The 26884-nt window shown below is 46.3% G+C and overlaps 1 protein-coding gene across 3 annotated transcripts in view; it reads right to left on the bottom strand.

The window, feature by feature from the left end:
* SRGAP2 (SLIT-ROBO Rho GTPase activating protein 2) overlaps positions 1-26617 on the bottom strand; it is an 89605-nt gene extending 62988 nt beyond the window's left edge. For all 3 annotated transcript variants that reach the window (XM_010017249.1, XM_010017248.1, XM_010017250.1), the window contains exon 1: positions 26551-26617. In XM_010017249.1, coding sequence (XP_010015551.1) covers positions 26551-26617 — 67 coding nt within the window. The remainder of the gene's footprint in view (positions 1-26550) is intronic.
* Between the last annotated feature and the right edge of the window lie 267 nt (positions 26618-26884).

Raw genomic sequence — 26884 nt, 5'->3', positions numbered from 1 at the left:
TGCTGAACAGCAGCGCGAAGCAATAACCTTCTCCTTTAGTGAGAGCTGCAGCATCAGCACGTTTTCTGTCCAGCTCCACCGGGTGTTTGTGGCGGGGAGCAGGGACAGCTGATGGGGCTGCCCGCAGGGGAACAATGAGCTATTCAGCTCCAGCTTATCGAGCCTGTGGCGCGGGGCTGGAGAGGGCAACCTTGCTCATCTTTCAAACACACACCACGCAGCCCTCTGCCACAAACCCAAATCAAGAATGCAGGAATTTCCTGAGGCTTACTGGGCTTGCTGGGGGATGAAGTGTCTGCTTGTTTTCCCATTGCTTACACAAGTGAAAGGTTTTTAAGTCGGACTCACTCCGAGGACAGAGCACAGCCGAGTGAGGGCTGTGTGTGTGCCCTAACCCCCGGGTCACCGCATCACACGGGACCTTTTCATGTCTGCAGTCACAACAACCACTTTCATTTGGAATTCACTGCCTCTGCACCTCTTCATTTCCCCAGGTTGTTAGGTTAACAGCCACTTGAAACACCAAAAAGCCTTTCCCCTCCTTCCCTGTTCAAATAGGATCCCACCCACTGTGATCATTCAAGACAAGGAACAAGCTCCTCAACACCCTGCTCCTGCTGCCAATGCTTCAAGTGCCTGAAGGTGAATAAACACATTGAATTCAAGGTCAAGATGCCCACAGAAGAATTGGGATTAAACACCAGGTATTCTTATTCTCACACTAAGCCTTGGCCTGGATGGCAGAACCCTTTCTATTGTATTTTAAGCTCACGTGGCTGACAACTACATAATAAACCATCCCTAGTAGCAACAGAAAAGTTTTCCATCCATTTAAAAGAAACCATTTCTTCACTCCCATCACCAGACCCATCAAGTCACCTGGGGCACAGAGGGGGACAGAGTTGCACAGTTCTACTTTTCCCCTCGCTGCAACCACCTTCTCAGCATTTCCTGGAGAGCTCAGCAGGCTGGGCTAGATTCAAATCCAAAGGGAAAGGAAGGAACTTCTGCCTCCTGTATTTTGCTCACATTTGTCATTCTCAGCATTTATAATGTATAATTTTCTTTGTCCTTACTGAACTTTGAAGCATACAGAGCACTGATAGGCACAATTATTATCATTCAGTTATTGTCCATGAATAAAATGCTGGTATTTAAGCAACGATGTCTCTAATACTTCCACGGAAGAGACATCACTGGCAGCATCCATCACAGACAAGGTGGTACACACTACATTTGAAGCTACCCCATAACTGGACATAAAAAATCTGGATGATCTTCATTAACTGATTGTTCCTGCTTGAGAAGCCTAATAGTTTAAATGAGACCAATGTCTAGGTACACAGATCCAAGGCCCCAAAACACTCCTACCCTACAATCTTGGGAAGGATCCAGTAAACAAAACTAATAGCAGGTTATCCTTTATTCATTTATTACCCTTAAGCAGATTATAAAAACTGTGGTGCAATTATGGACTTCTACTGAACAGTGGCAGCTTCTCAAACTACAAACAAGAGATGGGCTTCTGCAAAGCTCCTGGCAAGAATCTGTGCTACCATAAACCCATCATGGCCAGAGCAGGTAGATATGCACTGACTGCAATGATACCTTGCTCTGCTACAGCATCCAACAGTCAGCTTGGGACAAAGAATTTGCCAAATGATTACTTTAGGCTTAAGCATCTTATAACCTAAAGTTGGACGTATGGAAACAGTGCCATTTCTGCACCAACCTGTTCATTCTTCAGCAGCTCATGTAGAGCTCATGCGATGAACTCAGGCCCAGGAGACTATCTCGCTCAGTCATCTCACACCCTAAGCAATGTTCCTGTTCCAAGCAGGATCGTCTCCCGAAGATCCCAGGATTGAAATCCTCCCAAAGAGGGTTTCAACTCTTCCCACTGATAAGCTTTAACTGCTCTAACTGGACAGTGACACAGTGAATCAGGCAGCGCAGCACAGAGCAGCGGGAGAAGGCGCAAGCAGCCGGAGCTGCTTTTCAGTATCTAGCTCCATCTCCATGTCTGTGCACTGCAGCTTTCCCAAGACGTTCCCACCCCTCTCCCAAATGCCGTGCTGTATAAAAAGATGACAAGCTTGGGAAAGGAGTGGGATGACAACAAAACAGAACCACCAACCCCCAGCTCCCGCCCAGATTAAACAGTGATCCTCTCACCCACACAAAGCGCTCCGACTGCCGGAGCCGAGCTCCCAAACCGGCCCTGCTCCCGCCTGGACACAGTGGTACCCCCATGGCTGCTGCCAGGAGCCCTCCTCCTCCTCGGTAAGGTCAGATGAGCTCAAGACAAGCAGGAAGCACGTCAAAATCAAAGGGAAACTGACTCAACCCGTGGCTGGGAAGGTGGAAACCAGCAGCTTCAAAGCTCAGCATGTTACCCCGCCGTCCCAGGACCCCGGCCCGGCACAGAGGCAGCAATGATGCAGAAGGACTGGAAGATGCCAAGCAGTAAAGTGTGTGCACAGATCTAACACCACCTTATCTTTCAGGCTATTCAGCAGCATAGGAAAGACAAAGCAGAACAAAATGAACAAAACCTCCACTTCATAGAGAAGACTGAAGCAGCAATTTTAATCATAGAACGGTTGAATGATCTTGGTTTCGATCTTGTGCCTTAAATCCCTGTCTCCTGAAAGCTGCCACACACTCAGGTGCTGAACAATGGAGACAACAGCGGTACAGGCATCCCCTGCCTCCCTTTGCAAAGCCTGGGGAAGTTTAGGTTGAGATTACAGTTTAGTTTGAAATTAACACTCCATTCAGGCTCCAAAAATGAAAACCCACCAACACTACAGCTCTGAGCAGAACTTAGAACCGTTTAATATCTAATTAAGTTTCAGAGAGTGTTTTGGATTTCACATTTTGACATATTCCCAGCATATTGCTAAGAATTCTCCAATCATCATATAGAAGAAAGCCTGTGCTCCAAAAGTGAAAGACCCTGTAGTGGGATGAAACACCCTCAATATATTTCAGGTACCTGACTCCAAACAGGGCTATGACAAGTGACAGACAACAGCCCAACAGCCGTGGCTGGGAGGCTTAGTGACTTGGAAAAGCCTTTATGCAGTAACAGCGAGGATTTCACAGCACAGACCACACTGCTCACCGAAAGCTGTTGATCATCACAGCCTTACAAACCAGGCTTTGAAGTGAGAAGGACAGAAGAGGAGGAAATACAGTCTTTTGTTTAAGACCAGAGCCAGGAGGGAGATTCAGGTTCAGGCTCTTAATCCTGTCAGACACCGCACGCCCTCAAAAAGGTTCATTTTCCTTTAAAAACCAGGATATTCCCTACCCATTGGAGAAATCGTAGCACTGGGTAATGCACACCGACAAGAAGCCCTTGTTAGAAATACACAAACAGGACCGTAGGCATTAGGAGCTGCCATTCAAGTACAGCCTGATAATGGTTTGAGGCGCAAGACGAGCGCGTGAAGTTTTGCATCGGTGAAGTACAAGCAGCAGCGAGACATGCTGAAAAGCAAAATCCAGGTTGGTCTCCATCTCAGTGAGGTGCTGAGGACAGTCAGCTTTCATTTGCATACCTACATCACCATCTATTTGCATCACTGATTACTTGGGTGTACCAGCCCTCCCAGGCACAAGAGAAGTGCCTCTGGAAGCAGTGCGCCAGCCGATGCCTCCTGCCTTTACTGCGTATGCCCAACGCCACCCTCCATTCCCAACACTTGCTGTGCTGTCCAACACACTACTGACACCACCATTTACCATCTCCAATTAAAGATGACCTAAAAGGTCCCTTCCAGCCATTCTACAATTCCATGATTTGAAAAACCACGGAAAAGTTGGAAGGAATGAAATGCCAAGTCTGGGCAAGGCTCATGGGCAGTGCCCAATCCTGGGCTTCCTCATGCAGAAGCAGAGTGTGAGAATTAATCAGACTGACCCAACAGTGTGGGAAATACACAGGAACACCCTTCAGAAACCATGTTAATTCATTTGGAAGCAACAAGCTGCCTGGGTGTGGAGCAAGGGAGGGAGGGAGGGGATCCAGGAGCCAGGGCTCTCCGTTTCAACACGGGAGATTTGAATGAAGAATGTTGCACTGCAGTGTTTCATGGGGCACAAAGGAAGTGCCTCTGTAAAGGGAGAGGCTGGCACTTGCTTTCAACAGAAACTTCTCTTTATTCTAGGCTGGAAATGCAGCAGGAAGAGACAGCAGAACAGGTCCGTGACAATAAAGAGAAGCGGAGGCTCCGACAGCACGACACGCACCAGCGCCTGGCCCCACACAGGATGGGGGCTGTGGACACCTCTGCAGGTGTCCTCCAGCTTGATGCCCTTCTCGATGCCATCACGAGCGTGCTCCACAGAAAGCAGTTTGGAAACCCATCCCTTAAGGAAGGAAGCCAGAAGAAAATGAAGAAAAGCAGCTAGAACTATACCCTGAAATCACCCCGAAGCAGAAGTAGATCATCCTCACTGCATCATTCTGCAACATGCAGAACACCAAATACAAGATACACCGAAAAGACCCAAATGGAGTGGAAAAGTGGATTGTAAAACGTAGAATTATCAGCTTTACCTTTGGATTTAGTTCAGATGCAACCAAAGACAAAGGGGGCTGGTTACCTCTGTCAATGAACAATCAGCCATTAGCTACCTGACGCCAGAAGACAAAAGAGACATTTCCCATTCTAACTTCTGCAGCCCCAGACTTAGGAGTAGTTCAATCCAGAATTATTCCGGGTCAGAAGAAAGAACTTTACAGAAGTCTTCATCCTAAACACTGAGATTTCCTCAGCTGGCAGGGATTAAAACAGAAGTGAAACAACTGCTCCTTCTGCCTCCCAAACTGTTTTCTCCAAGTGCTTCAGCTGCATTATGTCAAATATTGTGAAGGGTTTCTTTTAATGTGGAGCAGTCCTAAACTGAATTGAATTATTCATCAGAAACCTGTAATGTGATCACTATTTCTGGCATTTGCCAGATGTTCTCGCTGCCTCAATTCACTTCAGGAATCCCAAATTACACTCCCTGTACACTCTACAGCACCACACTACCACAGGCAGAAGCATCCATAGGTGAGAAAGCAGCAGTCACACGCACACAGACACATCAAATCCATTAAATCCTCCCTCCTGCTAATTGTTTCCTCAGGAAAACAGCCCAGGGATGGGCCAACTTCCCCCGCCCCAATTCCCAGCCCCCTTTGGAACTACTGCAAAGACTCAGTTAATTTGGCATTATGATTTTCCATCTCTCCATCTGTCAAGGGTGCTCCAAAGGTTAATAAAGTTTGGAACTGCTGAAAGATACTGGGATGCAAGAAGCCAGCAGCAGTATTAATATGAATTATTACTTCTTCCCAATCAGAGATGATGGTTAAGCTCTCAGACACAAGTATTTCATGCCAATAACATCAAGTGTATTTCTCAAATCAATGAAATTGCTACAACAGAAGTGGCAATTTAGGACTTACATGTTTTAATCTCTTCAATGAAAAGGAAAATCCTTCGGTGAATTATGTCACCTATTTAGAGACACATCCAGAATGATTAATGCTGGTGTCTGATTTAATTTCACCTCAGGATTTCTCCTCCTCCCTCTCCTCTTTGGTAACTAACACATTAATATGCATAAATGATCAAGAAATAAATGAAGAGGAACAGAAAGGGACACGTAAACACTTCTCCAGCACAGTAAACTCAATTGCAGAATCACTTCCAGTAGACTGCCTAATTCTACTGTTGTCTCAGGCAGCCAGAGACAGAGAAACGTGGGGTTGGATTCTCAGTGCATTGAGGATTTTCACCTTTGCTTTAAGCCAATATTCTACAGAACTGAAACCCATTTACGTGGAATATTTCTTAAAGATCCAAAAAAGCAAATGGGAAGAGGCTTCAATTTAAAAATCACAGTGAAATTGGATTAGTACCACTATTCCAGAGGGGTCCCTGCTGCCACCAACACGTTCTCCTCCTGCTCCTTGGTCTCATCCAGACGAACCCCACTTGGGAGCTGCCGCAGTCCACAAGCGACCATCAGCCCCGAAGCCCTCCCACCTCCTCGCACAGCTCCCAGCTCCTGCACCCCAGGTGCTCCGAGGCTGGATGTGCTCCTGGATGCCACATCACAGCAGGACAGACCCACCTGGTCGGTCCCGAATGACCCAGCGAGCGCCCGAGCCAGCTGCAGGCCAGCAGCCTGCAGACTTGTACAAGTGCACCATGAAGGATCCTGCAGCCCTGCTCCTCCCAGTCCTGCTCCCCTTCCCACTGGAACGCTGGGGAAGGCTCTCAGTCCATCGAGAAGGAAGACAACTGTCCCAGGAAGCCAGCGAGGCGAGTCCAATATATCTCAGCAGCGCGATGCAGTCGTCAGAGCCTCCCTGTCAGTCCCACAGGCACTGCCCTGCATGTTCCTGGGAGCTCTGGAGAGCTATTCATTAAGCAGAGACATTCCAGGAGAGGTGAATAAGCAGCATCATTGCAGACATTTCACAGGTGACTTCAGCAAGATCAAAAAGGTCCAAGTTATTTGCCTGGGGTACCCGTGGACACAGATGACAGAGCTGGTTTCCACCAGGGCAGCCTCTTATTTTCCCCACTGTCGTAACTAAGACATGCCATTGAAGCCAAACCATCCCATAGATTAAAGCAATGTCTCCTTAAACTGGCATGAGAGCTCACGAGAAACCAGGCTTATCAGTTTAGACACAAAATCAAATTGGAGCATTGTTTGCCACTCATCTAGAGTGCACCTCAGTAGCAGCAGGTGTAAGTCTCATTTAAAACCACACACTCAAAAACTAGGTAGAAAATCTCTTTCACAAGTCCCCAGCGCTCTCTGGCTCAGCCTCTGTTCACATTCATAAGTACTTTACTCCAAGAATACTCACTGAAAGCAAAGATACCCCAAGCAGGCTTTTCCTATACAATCCTAGGAAGCAGAAGTCACTCCTTTAGAGTTATAAATATTCAGCTTTCTAGGTGGAGGGCTGCTGCCTTGAAAGGAACTTGTATTTTACTCTATAGCACCTCTGGTAAAGAGGGAAATGAGTCTTTGACAGAGCCTGCAGAGCTCAAATTATGTGAATCATCAGTTTTCTATCAATTCATTGTCAGCTACAGCAACACCCATTAATCAGCGCAGCTTAGGCCAGAGCAGGAACAAGGAGATGCTCATTTGTCATGTGCCTTTGTCACAGAACTGACACTGAAACTCGGGTCCTCCTTTTTACACACACCTGCATCACTCAGAAACCATTTCCATTGCTCCAGCTTGCCCAGTACGTTACTCCCAGTCCAACAGAAGCACGTACACTGGACGCTATCTAAAGTTCTAGCCAGGTTTGGCACAGCAGGTAACTTCTGCAATAAAAATCATATTCAGATCCTCATCTGAAAATGTTTCCTCTCTGCACCCCCCACCCCCCTGTGGGAAAACCACTGACTTCCCAGGAAAAGCTTTTTCCAAGGAAGCAAAGATGCGACCCAGCACACAGACTGCAGCCACTTGTTACAATCATCACATAGAAACAGGACTGAGTGAAAAGCAGAAAAACCCAAACCGTTTATATATACACACATACCAGTTGAATGAGCTGAAGCCAGAGGATAGGACACAAAACCAGGGACTCCTCAGGATTCCCAGTACCAATTAGAGAACGGAACCCAAGCGCTCCCTGAACTGAAGCATCCTGTACCGCAGACATCAAGTACATGCTCACTGACAAGCAGAGTGTTTCCAGTGTCATTTCCTTTCACTTCTGAGAAGTCAAAAGGAGCGTTTTTATCAAAGAGCCGGAAGCAGGGACAGAGGGAAGGAAATCATCCTGCTCTAACAGAGCACTGGAAAGACTGGGCAAAACCAGAGAGAAAACACTTGCGAGAAATGCCTGGATCAAGGGCACAGAAGTTAAAGCTTTGCAGGATTTGATTCAGCCTTTAGATAACAAAAATTATCACCATTAAGAAAACACATCAGGACACAGAAGTCCTTCAGCACCTCTCACCATCAGAAAGCTCTTCCTTCTAAGCAGAGCCCAGAGCAAAGTCACAACCACACACGTTTTCCAAAGGCAGGAACAAAAAGCCCTTTTGTGCAAAAGCAGGGAAGAAACTTGTGTCTCCTGAACACCTCCAAGGATGAGGACGGGGAGTCAGGGAGGCTTCAGCACCCCTCCGACCCAAACCAGTCTATGGTCCTCGATGCACGTAAGAGCCTGCAACCAGGAGCTTTACTCCACAGATCACGTCAGGTGGATTTTAGCTTCTGCTGCTGATACCCAGAGAACTGGAAGAGCATAAGAAGGGTTGACAGACTCAGAGACCTGCCTCCAAACCCCAGCTTCCCTGTCTAACAGCCTAGTTTGTGCTTGGACCCCTTAAAGAATACTGAGTTTAGAAAACTTCTCTTTTTCCATGCAGCCTGTATCAACCGTGGTGTGTCCCCCCATCCAGCTCAGGCTCTACCCAAACCCCGAGTAACAACTCCATTTCTCATTTGCTTCATGCAACTCCACGAAACAAAAACTGTTCAGTCCCTAGAAAACACCACCAAAAATAAATCACTTAAACGAAGATTTATTAAAGCCATTTGGACAGGAGGAAACCAAAGCACATGGAACCCATTCACTGGTGCCACTCGGGTACTGGGTGGGACTTCTTTTCCCTCCCCATTTGAAGCTGCAGCCACGGGCCATAAGGAGCCCCCGCGCCAGCCCCATGCGGCACCAGCCAAAGGCAACATGGAAGTGGGAGCTGAGCTCTGGCTCCTCCGCCAGCCTTCCAACCAGGAATGTTTGTGTTGGTTCATTGACCAGGGCCTTAAAACAACACACCCACAGCAACCAACCGACAACCAGCCCAGCAGAGAAATAGTACACACAGCAAAGAGGCTTCAGAGACCAACTCTATCATGGGCCGCTCATTCTCAGTTTCAGTGTGAACCAAGGGTCAGGTCTCTCCATCCTCCCTCTGAATAAAGCACTGTGAATGAAAGAAAGGAAATGTGCTTTCCAGGCCAGTTTAGGCAGAGATGTAAGAGTGCAGGAATACCCCGGTGGTTCATTCAAAATGCCAAAGTGGAGAATTTGGTTTGGGCGGTGTTGTTTTGCTTTGCTTAATATATATATTTAACAAAGCCTATGCGAGGAAACAAAAGCCTATGTCAGGAAGGGCTGTGACTAACACTTCTTAATCTGCAGCAAGAAAATCAATAGCATAGTAAAATCTCCATTGATAAAGTTACACATGTAACTTTCAATACACCGAGATAGGATTTAAATGCTGACAACACCTCTGATAACTTATGAAATCCAGTGATTGACATCCTTGAGCTATGAATTATCAATATATTTCATGTTCTTCTGTTGCTCATGACATGTATAAATCATCAACACCTTGAAGCTATGACTGACACTTTAGGTTCTCATAGTGATTGACCACTGTTGGCATTCCAGGCCAGATGGGTTTGTTACCACCATTTACAATCCACGACTTTCGCAGGAACATCAGGATAACTTACAGTGGGAGACAAGCAGTGAAAGCTCCAGATGCTCTGCTCCTGTTTTCAAGAGTGAACAGCACTTTCCCATTAACATGAGAGATCTGTTCTTCTGCTATAAAGCCACCAACTATCTGTACCAAAGGAGTAACCTTATCAAAGCAAGACACTGCACCTTACAGCCTGACTCACCCCGAGGCCATCTGCAGAAAGCATTCAGACAAGAGCTTTAAAACCCAACATCTCGAACCAAACCGCCAGACAGGATTACACAGAATGATCTGTTGAACGTGTTGGAGACAGCCAGAAAATCTTTGAAAGCAGACAGAGGGCAGGAAATGGGAATCCTTTCGGGATCAGCTTACGACTTATCTTTATTTCAGTGTTTTCAGACGTCAAACCCCAGAGCAGGTAATGCAAAGTCCAAGAGACATCAACAGATCAGGTCACCGGTTGCCATAAGAATTGGCATGTCTCCCACCTAAGTCATTGCCACATAGAAGCATTTCTGGACTCGCCAGCCCATCTTCATCAGCTGCTTTCCTGAGGTGCACCAGCAACCTCCCAGCACTGAAGTTGTGCCATTTCTTCTTACCAACCAGAAAGCAGAAACACCCAGCCCCTGGCTACTTTTGCTCATTTCTACCTCCATTTCCCCTGACCACCACCAGCAACAGCTCCAGCTACTAAGTAAAACCCCAGATCTTCGACTTCATTATCCAGGGTAGTTCCTATCCTTGATCTGCTAAAGCAGATGCGCTGCTCCAGACAAACCATGGAATAGAGTTCCTTTCACATTTGACTTTCCCATTAAGGAGTCCATACGTCACTTGCCAAAGGCCATACAGATAAAGTCAGCTGAACTTCCCACTGCTCCCCCTGACAGCTCAATTACCACCTCAGATCTGGAGCACACTGTGACAACTTCACATCTGTTTCCACATTTCATTTTTATGACACTCCAACATCTGCAGAGGATGCTGTGATTAAAAAGAAGTAAAATGATGCTTTAAAAAACTTGGGATGCAATTTGCAATTATTTTCCTGAAGCCAAGGGATTACGTAGCAAGTGAGGATGCTCCTCAGCAGGAGCAGGGAGTCAGTCAGCAAACATTAGTGTCCTGAATCACACATACTAGTCCAATCCAACAAATAAAGCTTGTGCAAAGCAAAGGAGATGCTCTGTCTTAAGTATTTCAATGTTTGAAGAAGCCCAGGCTCTTTTGTTTGATAAATTCCAGCAGTTTGTTGGTAAGTTACTTGGAAGGAATGTAGAAGAAAACCAAGATATAAAGGATAAATCAAAGGGTATTTTTGCTATTAGATGTGCGGCATCATTTCAAAAGGAAAGAAGATACTAAGAAATGCAGCAACACTTCAGTATCATTGCAAAGAAGCAATACCACAAATGTAAAGTGCTGTGTGTACCAACACAACAGCCCTTTCACTGCAGGACAAATCCTTCCCCATGTCTGTATTAAGACTTCCCTCCCTAACCCTGCCTTCTCCCTCATTCCTCCTTCTGTGTCTGCAGACAGGGCAGACAAAAAAACCCTGTAAGAAACCCCCCTGCATTGAACAGGCCTGTGCTCAGCACAGCTGCTGACATTACAGTTGGCTGTCCCATAGCACGGCTGGAAGTCTGCTCCGTGTTGGACAGGGAATACCATCACACTAATGAGATAAGCATAAGGCATCAATCGGTGCAGCGTTCCGGCTCACAAGTAACCTCCACTGCAAGCCAGAAGTGCAAACCCTCCTCAAGAACAGGATGTCCAGCTCTTAATCTTCTAAAGTAGAGCTAAGAAGCCACTGCATGGGAAGGAAGTCAAGCCCATCAATCTGAAGACAGCCCCAGACGTTCTGGCTTTCCACCTCAGCCCAACCTGAAGAACTTCATTTTTTAGGCACCGTGACACTCAGCAGCACCCCTGTGCGTCCTCGTAGGTGACATCCAGAAGGATGGGACTGAAACAAACAGCTCTCCAGTTGGAGCTTGCGTCAGCAATGCAGATTATGTTCCTCAAATTGAAGAGCCTGCAGAGGAAGAAGCCAACGTGGCTGGTGACAGCAGCCACTTCCCCCGTGGCCGGACCCACGGCAGCCGCTGGAAGCAGAAGCACACATGAAGTTGAAAATGAAGTTGTCAGAGAAGCTACTTCTCCCCCTGTGCTCTGTAGAGAGGATTTTAGGTGATCATCCTGAAGAGGAGAGTCTCAAGGTAAAGCATCAGTGCAAGACTGATGAACACACTCTCCCACTGACCACACGCTTCACCCGCAGTGCGGACTCTCGCTGCAGCATGCACAGTTGTCTAAAGCTTAAGGTTAATATTAGTCTGTACTTTCCTTGATTGCACAAGAGACTCAGAACGAACAGAAAATTCTTTCCTCAAGAAGTTTCGGTTCCCTCTTTTCAAACACAGCGTCAAGGACTTATGACAAGACAGTTTCTTGTCTGACACCTTCAAATCTCCAAAAGCAGACACTTGCCCATTACTGTTTGCTGCTCAACTTGGTATTTCTGAAAGTCAAAGATCAATTATCATTCACCAGACAAAACTGAGGCCAAACCAGGATACAGATGGAAAACCAGAGCAAGATCTCCCTCTGAAACAAGTGAGGTAAAGAGCTCTAAAAGTTCTATTCAAATAAGAAAAGTGTATTCAGTGCTGTGGGACAGTGTCTGCAGGGCTTGCACTAGAAGAGGTTCAACTCTGTAGCATCACACACGAAAAATGCCTGTATTTAACTGAAACTGGCAAATTTGTCTTCTAGGACTTCATCCTAATGCCAGAATGATGCTGGCTTTGTGGAACTGCTGCTTTTTTCCTCTAAAGCTTGGGAAGATAAAGGGAAAAAGGCACCAGGAAACCAGACTTGAAAAGGGCACTTCATTCAGCATATTGGGAAAAATAGGGTACGGTTGTGTGTCCAGGCCTTCAAACAAGGTTGTGTTCTGAAACGTACATATTTAAGTACTGTCTCTTTTCTTGATCCATGCAGCTGCCAGAAACTGCAGGCCCTTGACACTGAAGCTCTCTCTGACATGGCCACATCTGTGGATGGATGCATCTGCAGAGATGCAGTAGCTTGAGTAACCTGTGCCAGAGATGACAAACCAGCAGCTCTTGCAAAGAAGTGACACCTGTTCCCTCAAAAAAACCCTGTTCCTTAAAAACCAAGGCTTTGTTATGCCTAAACAGTGATGGACTGAGTCAGCAGAATGCCAAGAAACCCTGTTCCTTCCCGACATCAGCCAGGGTTGAACTCCACTCAGCTACAGCAGCTTCCCCCACAACTCCCAGGTTTCAGCGTATTCCCTGCACAGACCATCACCTTCCCCTCGCGTGCGTGAACCTCCTTTCGCAAACACAACCATTAACAAAAAGCCATCAAGACAGGCAGATTTTCAACTTTCAGTTGACTCATCTTTGCAAAACCTGGCACCTTCCAAGCGCTCACTGGGGAGAACACATACAGCCTGTTACAGGCTTCAACATTATCCTGTGCAAGCAGAATGTGCAACTCTGCGTTTAAGCAGTCACTTCGCAGCCATTTCCCTTCACAACCACCACTATCCCCAGCAAAGAAAAATAGCAAGAGGTGTCCAACGAGGAACACGAGAGAAGGAGATCCTGAAAGACCTCTTGCTCTCCGAATTCAAAACACCACTCGCACACAATGGCCCGAGCACAAGGCAGCGACTATGGCTTTTCATTCCGGCTATTGTCATCTAAGAATAGCCCTGAGAGTCCCCACAACCCAGCGCTGGCCGCATTGTGTGCTCTCACCCTCCACCTCCCCGTCCCAGAGCTATTTAAAGTATAAGCCAAGCAAGTTTCCCTTTGAATGTCAGCCCTGGCTGGGAAGTCAGAGCTTTGGAGACTGCCGGGTTTCAAAACCCCTGCTCACTAACTGAGCAGCACAGAGTGGATCTTGTGTTTAGAACAGCACTAGAGGAAATAACACGAGGAGGATGTCCCAACATATGAAGGACAAGGAGCTGCTGGAGTGAGTCCAGAGGAGGCCACGGAGCTGCTGCGAGGGCTGGAGCAGCTCTGCTCTGGAGCCAGGCTGAGAGAGCTGGGCTGGGGCAGCTGGAGAAGAGAAGGCTCCTGAAGGGGACACCTTAGAGCAGCTCCAGTGCCTAAAGGGGCTCCAGGAGACCTGGAGAGGGGCTTTGGACAAGGGATGGAGGGACAGGACAAGGGGAATGGCTCGAACCTGCCAGAGGGGAGATTAAGATGAGCTCTGAGGCAGAAGCTCTTCCCTGTGAGGGTGCTGAGGCGCTGGCACAGGGTGCCCAGAGAAGCGGTGGCTGCCCCATCCCTGGCAGTGTTCAAGGCCAGGTTGGACACAGGGGCTTGGACACCCATGAAAACCCGAGGCAGAATTTCTTCTCTCTGCAGACGAGCAGAGCCAAACGCTCCTCCCAGCTCCAATCTGGGTCCAGAGGAGCAGAGAAGTGATTCATCCTCCCACTCCCCATCCAGGCTCCCGCTTCCCCGCCGGAGCTGCCAGGAGGAGCCGGAGCCCACCACCCCCGGCAGCGGGTGCAGTAATCCCGCATGGAGACAGGAGTCACTCCCGACAGTGTGAACAGTTGGTAACATTTCAATTGCTACAAACAGGGAAGGAATTTGAATCGGGACCCAAAAACGATGACGGCTGAGTCACCCACACTGACTTCTCCCTCATTAAACTGCATTTGACTTATTCCCCATTTGCAGTGTGCTACATATGGACAGAATCTTAGAGAAAAATATAATGAAGCCTTTAGCAAGCAAAGGAAAAAGCCACCCCCAAAAGTGAACTCACGGACACCCAGCTCTCCTCCACCTACTGTGTTCACTGAACTTCTCACTTCATTTAGAACAACACTGCCAACAGGAGAAAACTGAAATTAAGCTCTCCCCAAATCAAAATGACAGCAATAAAGCCATTAGGAAGTCGCTTGGCTTGATAAAAGATGAGTTCAAGCCATGAGCCTGCAGCACTAAATGGCATTTTCCAGCCTTCCTCGGGAGGAGCCAGTGCTTGCTGTCCAAACCCCCCGAAGGGGTGAGTGGATGGTTCCAGAACTGAGGCACAAAAAACTGCCTCGAGCTGAGCACAAGAACTAAAATTAACACCCCCCCAAACCCCCACATCAGGAAGTTAATAGTAGGTGTATGAAAATATTAACTTAGGCATGGAAGGACACACAGTGTGCACTGTTAGTTTATTTAGAGTAACCACACCATTAACCAGTCTGCCATCAGTAGTAACAGGCATACCCACTGTCAGTGCTGTGCAGAGAACATCCACTCTGTGAAACACGTTAGTGTGAAGAGTCTAACCTCAAACCAAGCTCCAGCACAAAGTGATATCCCCAAGGACCAGGCACTGCTCTAAGTTAAGCCCATCTTCATTACCAACAAGGCAAAGCAGACCTTCCTTCACTCCTGACACATTCTGCTTTCCCCAAACACATCCGATTGCTTGGTCTCTTTGTCCTTGTCTAGTCTAGTCCCAGCTGACAAGAGAATAAAAGAAACCAACATGAACACCCTCATGTGGCTTCCCAGCATTTGGGAGCATGGAGAAAGCTTCCTGAAAGCATCCTGACAGGAGCTCGCAGCGGCCTCCTGCCCCTTCTCTTGCTGGACAAAATAAATGGGTCAGAAAGAAGAGGCAGTTCCCAGCACCATGCAGTAAAACCAAGGAGGAGGTCTCTGCTCTTGTTTGCTCTGGCACAGCCCCTCTTCCCCACAAACCCAAAACAGACATCTCCTGGGACCAAGTGAGTCCTCTCAAAAGAGCCAGAGCACTTTAAACACAAGAAGAAGACAGGGAATCATCATCCCTGACAAGTGTTTCCTGCTCGCTCAACCACTGAAATACTCAACATTCACCAACTTTGTGCTATTTAAACTGAAAACCTTCACAACACTCTGAAGCTCGACTTCAGGAACAGGGCAGGTTTGCTCCAGCACAAACCACTTCTCACAGACGTAGGAAAGTGTCACCAAAACCCCAGCACAAGAGGCAGTGCAAAAAGCATCTCTTTGAATGTCCTCAACCAGCCTCTTGGAAGCTTCAAGATTTAAAACCTTTAAAGTCTCTATTTGACATGTAGGACTGGCAAATGAGTATCTTTGCCAGCACTGAAGTTCACATAAGCCTTTAACTCCTAAAAATAAATCTTAAATGAAAACATTCATTCAAGACTCAATCCCAGTGGAGCAAAAAACTTTGGAAACATCATAAAAAAACCTGGCACTTAAAATAGCAAACCTGTTTGTTTGTGCTTGGAAACTTCAGGGGAGCACTGATTTCCTACTTACTACCCAAAGCATTTCCCAATGGCAGAAGTCAGGGAGGAAGAAAAGAGAAGGGAGAAAGACAAATCCAGGGACACATTTCACCCTGAGAATCCAATTCCAGACTGTACAAACTTTGACTCATTCGTGGAAATTGTTTTGACCAAACCATCTGAATTGGTTTTTACAAAGGCCTGTAAGGAGAGGGGGGAATGGCTTTAACCTGCCAGAGCGGAGACTGAGATGAGATCTTAGGTAGAAGACACCTTCCACTAGAGCAGGTTACTCCAAGCCCCTGTGTCCGACCTGGCCTTGAACACTGCCAGAGATGGGGCAGCCACAGCTTCTCTGGGCACCCTGTGCCAGCGCCTCAGCACCCTCAGTGAAGAATTCCTCCCTAATATCTCATCTAAATCTAAAAGACCTTTCCACATACGTGATAAAAACCACTCTGTAAGAGAACTGAGCACACACGTGCTCTGGAAAGTTAATGGTCAACAGGTTTTAACATCGCTGCCATAAGCTAAAGCATGAGTAGCGAGGCTTTGGGGGGATCTCTGGTTTGTGAGCAAAATAAGCTTGGAGAGGCACATGACTACAAGCAAAGAGCGAAAAGGAGGCCGGGAAGGAAAAGGAACCTGTTTTCCTTGTACATCCTGAGCCCTTAGTGCAGAGAGTTGAATTTATTCTTCTTATTGCTGTCAAAGACTCAAAGCAGCTCCGTAAACACAGAGTAACCTTTCCACAACACAGCCCGAAACCTACAAATATAAAGCAACTTACTTTTTCCTACAGATACGTGCAGCCATCACCCTCTGCATGCACTTCTCCATGTAAGATCCCAAAGCAACCTCCTTCTTCAAAGGAGAGGCATTGATCTTTAAGAACTGATCAACATAGAAATAGCTTCTTACAGCACAGACAAGAGCAAACTTCACCCGGGCCAGAATCCTTCAACTCAAGGTAACAGCAAATTAGCAGCACTTTCATCCCAAGCATAGCAGCTGGTTGTGCTGCTCTGGGTTTGGTAGAGGGTGGGGATGAAGGAGAACTATTTGCATGAAGCCTAATCATAAAACCACTGAAACGATGCGAGTGAGCTGGAAAAGGCAACAGAGCAGGGAGAAAATTATAGCTGCTCCCTCAGCTTCCAGTAAGTGTTTATTATGGAACTTCACAAGTTACAGATGCTGCTTTCTGGAGGAACCTCCAGCAGCAGAGAAACAACTGACATCTCATCCGCTCCATACATGTTGGTTTGGCAAGCTCGAGCTCCTTCCCAAAATCCTGATGGAGCCTTCTCCCCTCCAGGATTGTAGGACTGTGTCATCTCCTACCTGGGTGCTCCTTAAGCTCCAGCTAAAATTCATCAGTAACAGTCAAGCAGACTGATAAATCACAGCAAGAATGACCAAGTGTTCAAGGCAGTGCTCAAGGCCAGGTTGGACAGAGCCTTGGCAACACAGTCTACTGTGAGGTGTCCATGGCAGGGGGCTGGAACTAGATGAATGTAAGGTCCTTTCCAACCACAACTATTCTCTGATTCTATGTGTTAAAGTATGTGAACCACAAAATAACTTGACATTTCAGGACGAAATAACAGGGAAATCCAAAAGAAAACACTTTCTCATTTGCTGTCACTGCTTTCAGGACATAGGACTGTACCTATAGGGATTTTCCAGAGAGGCCAGTGCCAAATAGGTTCCTTTGTTTTAAATCTGAACCTCTGAGGGCACATTTGGTGGGGAGCATTTTTAGCCAAGATTTCTGGGGAGAAAGAAAGGTGGAAATTCATGGATGGAAGGAGCCCTTCACAGCTGGCTTCTGTCAAGCACATTCTGATGGGCATGGGGGAAATGATTTGATTTAAAGCCTAAGTAAAGATAAGTACGAAGACAATGAGTATGAATGTGTTTGGCATTAGGCAGCGAGGCTAAATAAACGGATTTCTCTTACACTTTTGGGTGAAGTATTTTATCATTACAGGCAGGAATTAATCATCTAGTGGAAGGTAACAACAGCATATGGATTGATACAAGATCAAACCAACCTCAGAGAAAATACAGGCAATCTGGATGGGATAAGAGCACATGGAGGAAGAAAAGGCAGTTTAGCATTCAGTAACGAGACTTCACAGCACACAGGAAATTAAATCAACACTCAAGGGGTCCAAGAGCCGGCTCCAAGGGGTGCTCAGCCCAAGTTCTGAGTGTCTCCAACAGCCCTGCTGAGCACCGCACACATCTTGGGTCACGTAGTCAGTTCCCTGCTAAGAAACTTTACGTTCAGCACAGACAAACCTCTGACTGGCAAACAGCGGTACCAGCGTAACCCAGAACTAATCATGCCACAGCTCTGATTAACCCAGCAGAGACTCGTGTATTTAAGCCTCTCCCAGCACGTGTGGGTGCTGCCCACCCTTCATCTCCCGGGTTTTTCACTTCCACAGCACAACTCATGGAAGAGCCAGAAAAAGAAATTGATAAAAAGAAACAGAACAAGGAGTATCCAGAGTTTTCAGCCATTCAGCTCCAGGGGGAAAACACGAGAGCGCAGTTTCATTCATAGCAAGTTGAGTTTCCATCCAAACATCATTTCTGTATCCTGTGACCTTTGTAGTGTTGCATTTGTTCCTCCCTCCATGCAGTGCTGCAGCCCTTTCCCCCTCCCTTTTCCAGCTGCACACTTTTAAGTCGTTTACTGGCAAAGCCTTTTGCTCCTATTTAGCAGCTTTCCGCAGCACTGGAGTCCACCCTGTTGAGCTGGGACACAGACAGGGACGAGCAGCCCACTATGGAGCAGAACTACCGGGATGAAGCAGGCTTCCTTCTTCAACAGATGGAGAGAACACAGAAGAGTTACTTTCATTAAAGAGACCAAAGCAAAAGCAGGCTTCTTTCCAAAACCACTTCACAGAGATACTCATTTATTACATTTCTGAATAACTGGTTATCAGGACACAGGGGAAAAACCTCCCCAGGCCTGCTCAGAGCTCTGCACCTCCACAGTCCCTAACACACTTGGTACACCATGGTTTGTCATTTGAAATGAAGACAGCTTCATTTCTAAACTGCCTGGATGGTTATTCCAAGTAAAAGACTTCAGACAGCCCTTCCCAGATGAACTGGGATGGAGGAAGGAGAACTGCTGTACACCAGTGAGCACACAGCTACCATCTGGCTGTGGTTGCCCCTGCACTGCCCAGGTTTAGGAGCTATATCTGGCAGCTCAGTGGAAGTTTCTTGGACCCAAAATCCCATCCCTATGCAAAGTTTCTTCATATTTCAACAACAGCGCTAATGAAACGTGAATAATTTAGGTTTACTCTTAATATTTTCCTAAAAGCAAGAATGTCACATAAGATGTGGTTTGGATACCAGATACTCTTAGCTGAATAGCAAGAGCGCTGCTCAGTCTTAACCAGCACAAAGAAAAGGATTTTATAGAAGTTCTCATAACACCTAAGTGCTAATGAGCAGGAGCATCCTCAAAGACACAAGAGTATTTTATCCCTCTATACTTAAACCTCATCCAACAGGCATCTTAAATATTCCCCAATCATAATGATACATAACATGCCACCACCCAGAAGCTCCTTGAAATTGCCCATCAATTTGGTTTCCTCCTGCCCTCCATGGATCATTCCCTCCCTGCTGAGAAGGGGAAGGAAGGGAACAATGCTTAGTAGAAGGTTGACACAGGGAAGTGACAATCCTGCCTCACCTGATTCAAATTGCTAAACCAACAAAGAGGGATTGCTGTGAAGGACCTACTACCACAAGGTGGGTTTCCCCTTGATTTCTCACCACTAAGCCTCCAGCAGCAGCAACCAGGATGCTATTTTACTATTGCAATAGCCACGCACACTAAACAAAATTGAATGGGCTGGTGATTAGAACATCAGCATTTGCCACATTATCTGCTGCACCATCCATGCTGTTTCTAGAGGTGGTGGAATAGGATGGAAGGGAAATAGGGAGGGTGAAAAATGAGAAACAGAATGGCACCTCATCCATCATTACCAAGTCTCAAGGTGCAAATGCTGGCAGGGGACAACACACACCATGTGCTCAAGCAACAGCTTAAAGCCATTGATCCCTCCTTTACCATAGGGATCAATGCTGATGTGCCCAGCAGCCGAACAAATGCAGCTTTTCAGCCTTCCCTCATGCCCTGCAGAGGCTAAAACGCAAAGAAAATAGGAAAATATGCTTGGAGAATAAGCACTCGTTTGTGCTTATCATCCTCTCCCTTTTCAGGTAGCAAAGAAAAGCTGCAGAAACAAACACATGTTCATCACCCTGCAGTGTTTGCCTTCCGAAAACCTGCCAGTGACATGGAACTGGTTTGATTGACTGAGGCTTAGGATCTTTGGTCAGCAAACAATCGATCCCCTTGTTCAGAGGGAGCAGTTTAGCAATCCTGGCAGCTACAGGGCTGTCGGGAACAAACCCCCCTTCCTCGTGGGACCATCAGAGCCTGTTCCTGCGCTGCTGCCCAGAGAAAGAGGCAGCAACTAATTCCCAGGCAACAACCAGTGTTATTTTAAGCAGATTCAACTTGAAGCCCTCCCCATCTATAAATCGCATAGCTCCGTGGCTTAGTGTCTCCATGAAAACCTTTGTCAAATAACAGCAGTACAAAACCAAACCAAAAACCCTTCCCTACTTCAAAGAAGGGAAGCCAAAAGGCTCTTCCTGGAAAGTCCTACGATCCAAAAAAGCCAAGTGCAAAGTTAGGAGGACTGACCAAATAACCCTGCCACAGCACTTCACAACTGCAGATTAAAATCCACTCTTGCTTTGGAGTTCATCTCTTTATTTGGCTCCTTCTCAAGAGTCAAAAAGCCAGGAGCTGCTGATGTGCCACAGGAGAAGGCAGCCCCTGCCTAATGCAGCCGGTTTCACAGCAATCAATGTGAAGCACAAGCTGTTTCTGCAGCATGCTGAAAACACTGAAGACCTGAGAATCTTTGCACCACATTTAGCAACACCTTGAGAAAGTGTTGGAGGAAGAGTGCTCATTAAAGAGAAGAGGAACCCTACGAGTGCTTTGAGAATTCCTCCTCATCACTGCCCATCCCCAAAGGCTGCATAATGCCATCCTAACATCATGCCCACGCTGCTCCAGAGAGCGAGCTCCCAGATAACTCCAGCTCTTGTAACACATGAGCCTTTTACACTCAGAATTGCAGAGGAAGTGATCTCGTCTCTTTTTTCATTCCCAGCTCCTTTCTATTTGTTCCAAGCAACAATTAACTCTCACCAGGGCAGCTCCACGCTAAGTAGTGGGCTCAGAAGATTTAGGGTGTACCAACAGCAGGTAGTTACTTCCATAGAAAGAAAAATAACCTTCTAAATGGTTCCAATCCATTTGCAGCATCTGCTTAGAAATACTACCAGCTCGACACAGTTATTCTATACCCACATGTGTTTTCTGACTTTAAGAACTCAAATCAAGAGTTTCCCTGGCCACTACCTCGAGATTTCCCAAAAAGAATGCCCTCTTTTGTCTTTTGTAATATTGGTATTTTGGAAGGAGAAAGAGAAAGTCAAACATGAAGAATGGTCTCGAAGGATGAAATTACTGCAACGTCCAGACCCTTTCCCTGTATTCTCCCATACTCTTTTATCCCTCAGCAAATCAAACCATAACTCTGCATTTGCTTCCATTGCCCACAAAACAGTGACCACATTCAGAAAGCAGGACTCCCACGATGCTGTAGAAATTCTCTGAAAGAAAGCATGAAATCTGCAAAAGTCATACAAAAGTGAACTAAATAAAGTCCTAAGTAATGAATATCAACTGTGCATGGCATAGCGAAGAGAACATGTGTTCAAACATACTTTCCATCTCAACAAAGGTTGAGATTTTTCACTCTTCGTAAAGACAGCTGAAAACGTTGACCAGGCAAAGAGATTCTTCCAAGTAAATTCCCAAAATGGGCAAAAATTAGTAAGCATTAAAAGCAAAAAAGGGAGTCAAGCCTTTAACAGCAAAAGATAGTGATGTGTACCCTTCCCACGAAAGGAAATCATCTAGAGCTAAAGGAAAAGTGTCCTGGGGCTCCCTTAGTTGGCAGTTTGGGAAACTGGCTACTGCCAGTGAAGTGTTCATAGAAACCCTACTGGAGCTACACTGGAATTCCCTCTGCTTTGGGTGGAACTGCAGCACTTCAGTGGACCACCTCCTCTGCTCAGCTTTGCTCTCCAGCCTTGCAGTATGTGACGAATCTGCAGCAAAGGGATTTTGGAGATGAAGAGGATCGCAGGAAGACTCTGCATTCTTTCATCTCTTCCTACTCTCATTAATAAGCCATTAGTAGGAACTGCACATAGGACAAAGAAATACAAACAATTGCTGTAACATCAAACCAGTCTCCCAACAGCCCCTTCCCCCTTTCTAGCAGCAGGCTGCTTCATTGGCCTGATCCAGCTCCAAAACTCCAGGGATTAGCACTATCAAGAACTGCAGCAAACCAGATGATTCTCCAGCAACTCCATAGCCGGAGTTTGGAGCAAGTCATTGTTGCAAACAAATGGAATCACTTACACGCACCGAGTAATGATTAACTGTAAAAACCCCTTAAAAGGTAGTTTTACATTTTAAATGTAAATGGTAATCCAATACATACAAACTCAAAATCTCAAACCTCAAAACTATTCCACTCAAGCACCCCAGGGTGCGCGGCTGAAAAGGCCATTTACACAGTGTGTTAAATAGGTGTTGCCAAAGAAGTGGCCGGGAGCCGAGCTGTGGCTCTGGAAAGCACATACACGTGGTGCTGGGCTGTGCAGCCACTGCCACAGCGTGCAGTGACCAGCTGAACAGAAGACAAACACAGAAGAGAAATCATCATTTAGATACCTGAGGTCAACAGCACTGAAAATCCCCAGGGTTCAGCAACAAAATGCATTACAGTGATTTCAAGTCAGTGATCTAGGGATCGTTCTACAAATACCTTCTCTAGACCAGTGCTGCCTGTGCAGCGTTAACAGGGAAGCTTCCAACAGTTGAGAGAAATGCCACTTTTGCTTCAGTTCACCAACAGAAGCATCACGTTTCCTTTCTAGCCCCCACCTTACAGCTGCTGACCCAGGAGTTTACTGACTCCTAAGAGTTTACCAGGACTAAAAACTACCACCACCACTGGAGGTGCTCAGCTGTATTGTACAAACCAGGCTTTACACAGCATCTAAGGCAAGAGATCCCAACCACATCAAACACATCCAGGGAGGAAAAGGGACTTCTCTGAAATCTATCACCCATTTTGGGGAGATTAGAAAGGAAGTTTCAGACATTCCAGTAGCCTGAAGCCGTTCTTAGTTGAAGACACACTCAGGTAAATACCCATGCAGGCATCTCTGTGCTGTGCTCACTCCTGCTATAAGTCACCTCACCTCTTCCTCGTATTCCTGGTGCTTTTTGGGCTGTGCTGCAAGATCTGCAAGAGATGCATTTTAACCTTTGCTAGAGACAACTCAAGGACAAAAGTGGTTTATGAACCCTCAGTGTGTAAAAGAATTCAGGATCCCATTTCTGTAGCCCAAACCATGAAGCTATTTACTGAAGCTTTATACAAACTAATTAAATATAAGGCTCTCGCGGGACATGAGGAGAAAGAAGAGAAGAATTAAGAGATAAATCACTGGCTTTTCTTTCCTCAGCAAACGTACACTCCAATTTAATACTTTAAACCAAAAATCAGTCTCACAGGCCTTGGTTGGGATAGATAGAGGCAGCATCCACATCTTGCATGGAACACACTGCACAGCATCAATTCATTATCTCTGCTTTACCGCAACTTGCACAAAGGAATTGGGAGAGACAATCCAGACAAGGGGATGAGCTGGAGATATCAAAGGCTCCATATGGAGACCACAGAATCTCACTTTCCAGCTTCACAGAACTCATAATCTTTGTGAGCACATGGTACAGAAACGTATCAAAGCAGCACTTCCCTCCCCTGCTGCCCCCATGTCATCTTGTCAGGAGAATTCCTCCCGCATGACACGCAGCCATTGCAGAGCTTCCTCAAAGACAGGAGCACTCTCAAGTCTTGCAAGAAGAGCCCACTAATACTGGCAGCCTCTCCTCTCCTTGCCAACAGCAAGGAGCATTCAAGCGCAGGTAGCACAGCCACACAACCAGAGACAACATGGACCTTGCCTGCATCATCAAAAGGCAAAAGACTCAACGTCAGGGCAGCTCCTGAGGAAACTCACCCTGTCTGCAGGTTAATTCACTTCTGCAGAAGACAGAGTCTGTAATTAAACCTCCAGATACTAGAATCCACAGAGTCGTGGACAATTCAGGTTGGGAAGGAGCCCAGGAAGTCATCCAGCCCAGCCTCCAGTGGTCAGCTCTAAGATCAGACCAAGTAACTCAGGCTCTATCCAGCCTGGTTCCAGCAGCCTCCAAGGAGAGACACGCGGACCAGCTTGTCCTCAACCACCCTGCACAAGGAAATGGGAAGAAACACATCACTCCCTCTATGTCCCCTGACCACTGCACAGTAAGTTTGATGTGTAAGAGGTAAATAGTCTTCATCTTCAGAAATTCATTTCATCCTGCTGTTGATCTCCTCTACCATTAGCTGCACACGTGAACCATGGGACGAGCTAACTCCAACCCAGGAAGGCAAAGAACTGGCTGTTGGAAGAAGACAACAAACACCTGCAGCTCATGGCCATGGATAACAAAGAGTTTCACTCAGCAACGCCCTGTCACCCCTCCACACCTTCCACAACAAAAATTACTAAGCTCACCCAGCAACAGAAGATCAAACCCTCTGCACACCAACAATCTACCAGCCATAACCAAACTATCTGTTAAATAGTTTTTGATTAACAACTTAAGGCTATTAAATTTTTAAGCAAAGCTCAATCATTCCATTAGTAATAAATTAAAGTGCTTAAGTACATGTTGGTGGATTAATGGTTTTAAATGAAGCCTCTAAACACAGTTTCCAATCCAGAGCCAGGAAACACAGTCAGCTCCTAAACACCAGTGCCAAAAATACCTGAGCTTTCTCATCTGAGGAACAAATGATACCTTACAATTATGGAGCACACCGACACCCGATTCATCTCACTCCCACATGGCATCATTTCACAACACCAAAAGATACTAAACAACCCATGGTCAGAGTGAACACCATTTCCCATAGATCAGGTCAGAATTTCATCAGGACACCAACATTTTTAGGTGAAGGTCCCCGGTGTGTTTAATGAGGCGACAGCACCACATTTTTGGATTGAAGTGTGTCTTTGGTCCCACCTCATCTTTCCACTGTGGCAGGGAAAGCAGCACACCTCTGGAATTATAGGGACAAGAGGTCCCATTGCTCATGGGAGCAGGGTCACTACCCAGCTCCCAGCCATGGTATCTAAAGCAAGTTTCATGACATTCAAAGCCTCTAATTTTACACTGACTTCAATCCCCATTTCCAAAGACGGCCAGAAAATGAGAATAGAAACTAAACTAGTGAAAAAGAAACACTCTCTTCTCCATTTCTAACTTTAAGAAAACTGAAATTAAATAAATAACCAAAATAAACTCCTACCCACTGGTAGATTTGCTCAGGTCAACCTTGTGAACAGCAATGGCACTACTCGTAGGTGCCGAGCACTAGGGTCAGTGTAGGACACGCCTCGCGTAGGTCAACATGGTTGAATGATTTCCAACCAGTGAGAAATAATTAAGTACAGCACTGCAAAGCAATATTTTAATTGCCAGGTTTAATCGAGGTCTCCTGCTCCCATGGAAATGGCATTTCTCTAACTCCCATTGATTTAAGTCCATCAGCCCTGCCCAAGGGCCATCTTTCCTGCATGCTACAAGCAAGTTCGAAGCAATTAGATAAATCACTACATCTCCGAACTTCCCACCAGCCACAGCTCAAGCCATGCCCAAGCCAGAATTATTTGTTAAATCCACATTATCTTAAGAACTTTGCAAAAAGCAGCAAAAAGCAGCAGCTAAGCAGGCATTTCACCATCCTTTCTTTTACCTGGGGCACAAGCTAGGCTGAAACCCAGCCAAGTGGATTCTGCAGAAGACTTCCACAATCATTGCAAATACGCCTCTGACTCTTTATTGCCTTCCTGATGATGATGGGAATAACACTAATGCATTACTTGTATTCGTTTATATACACATGCATTATGTTCGTGTGAATGCACACACACACACGCTGCAACCCTAAGGTGTCACACTCAAGAGCACAGCAAGAAAAACTAGGCAGTGATATTATGGAGTCACCAGGAGCAAAATCCTGAATAATGGAACTTTCTAGCACGAGCAGCTTCACAGGGACCCTCAGCACAATCCCTGTGGCTACCAGAGGAAATCTGCTCCTCTGACACTACACAGATTTTTTAACAGATTCCCATGATAGGAGGAGGATTAAAAAGCAATTAAGCAGCTCTCATATTTCAAATGCAAAGCCAGATTTCAGAACAGCAGACAGAAAAATATGGCTCTCAGAACTCAAAAAGAAACCGGTTCCATGCTGTAAAATAAAGCCCTTCCCATGATACCTTAAAACAGCAATTCCATAGTAGGAGCCTACCCCTTGGGGACTAGAAAAAGCATCGCAAACCCGACCCAGCATTGTGTTAGGAAAAAGCCCTGCAAATTCCAGGCAATCTGCAAATGATTTCTCCCTTCCCCACCCAAACATCTCCTGCAAACTCCTACAATTGCAGTCAGGACTGCAATAGCGGAAGAGATGAATATAAAGCCATTCCTACCTTTAACTTGAGTGTCATATTCAGCTATGATCTCCTTATCCTTTTTGAATTTTGCTGGCGACGTCATGTTTTCTGTTCCCAAAAAAAGACGAACCTCAAACCCGATCCACCAGAACACGAGACACAAATGCAATTTCCCTCCTCTCAATGCGGTGCCTGAATTTTCCGCTCGTCTTTCCCCCCCCCACAAAAAGGGCAAAGAAAATAAATCAGTCCATGGAGAGAGGGTGTGAGACGAGCACAGCAGCAGCAAAATGCAGATGTGAAGAGATCAGTGGATGGAAGAGGCGGCAGTTTTGTCTCCCTGCACCAAAACCTTTAGCAGCAGCATCAG

The sequence above is a fragment of the Nestor notabilis genome, unplaced genomic scaffold, assembly GCF_000696875.1.
Source record: "Nestor notabilis isolate BGI_N333 unplaced genomic scaffold, ASM69687v1 scaffold8456, whole genome shotgun sequence".
NCBI lineage: Eukaryota > Metazoa > Chordata > Aves > Psittaciformes > Psittacidae > Nestor > Nestor notabilis.
This window is presented reverse-complemented; position numbering and strand designations above follow the sequence as displayed.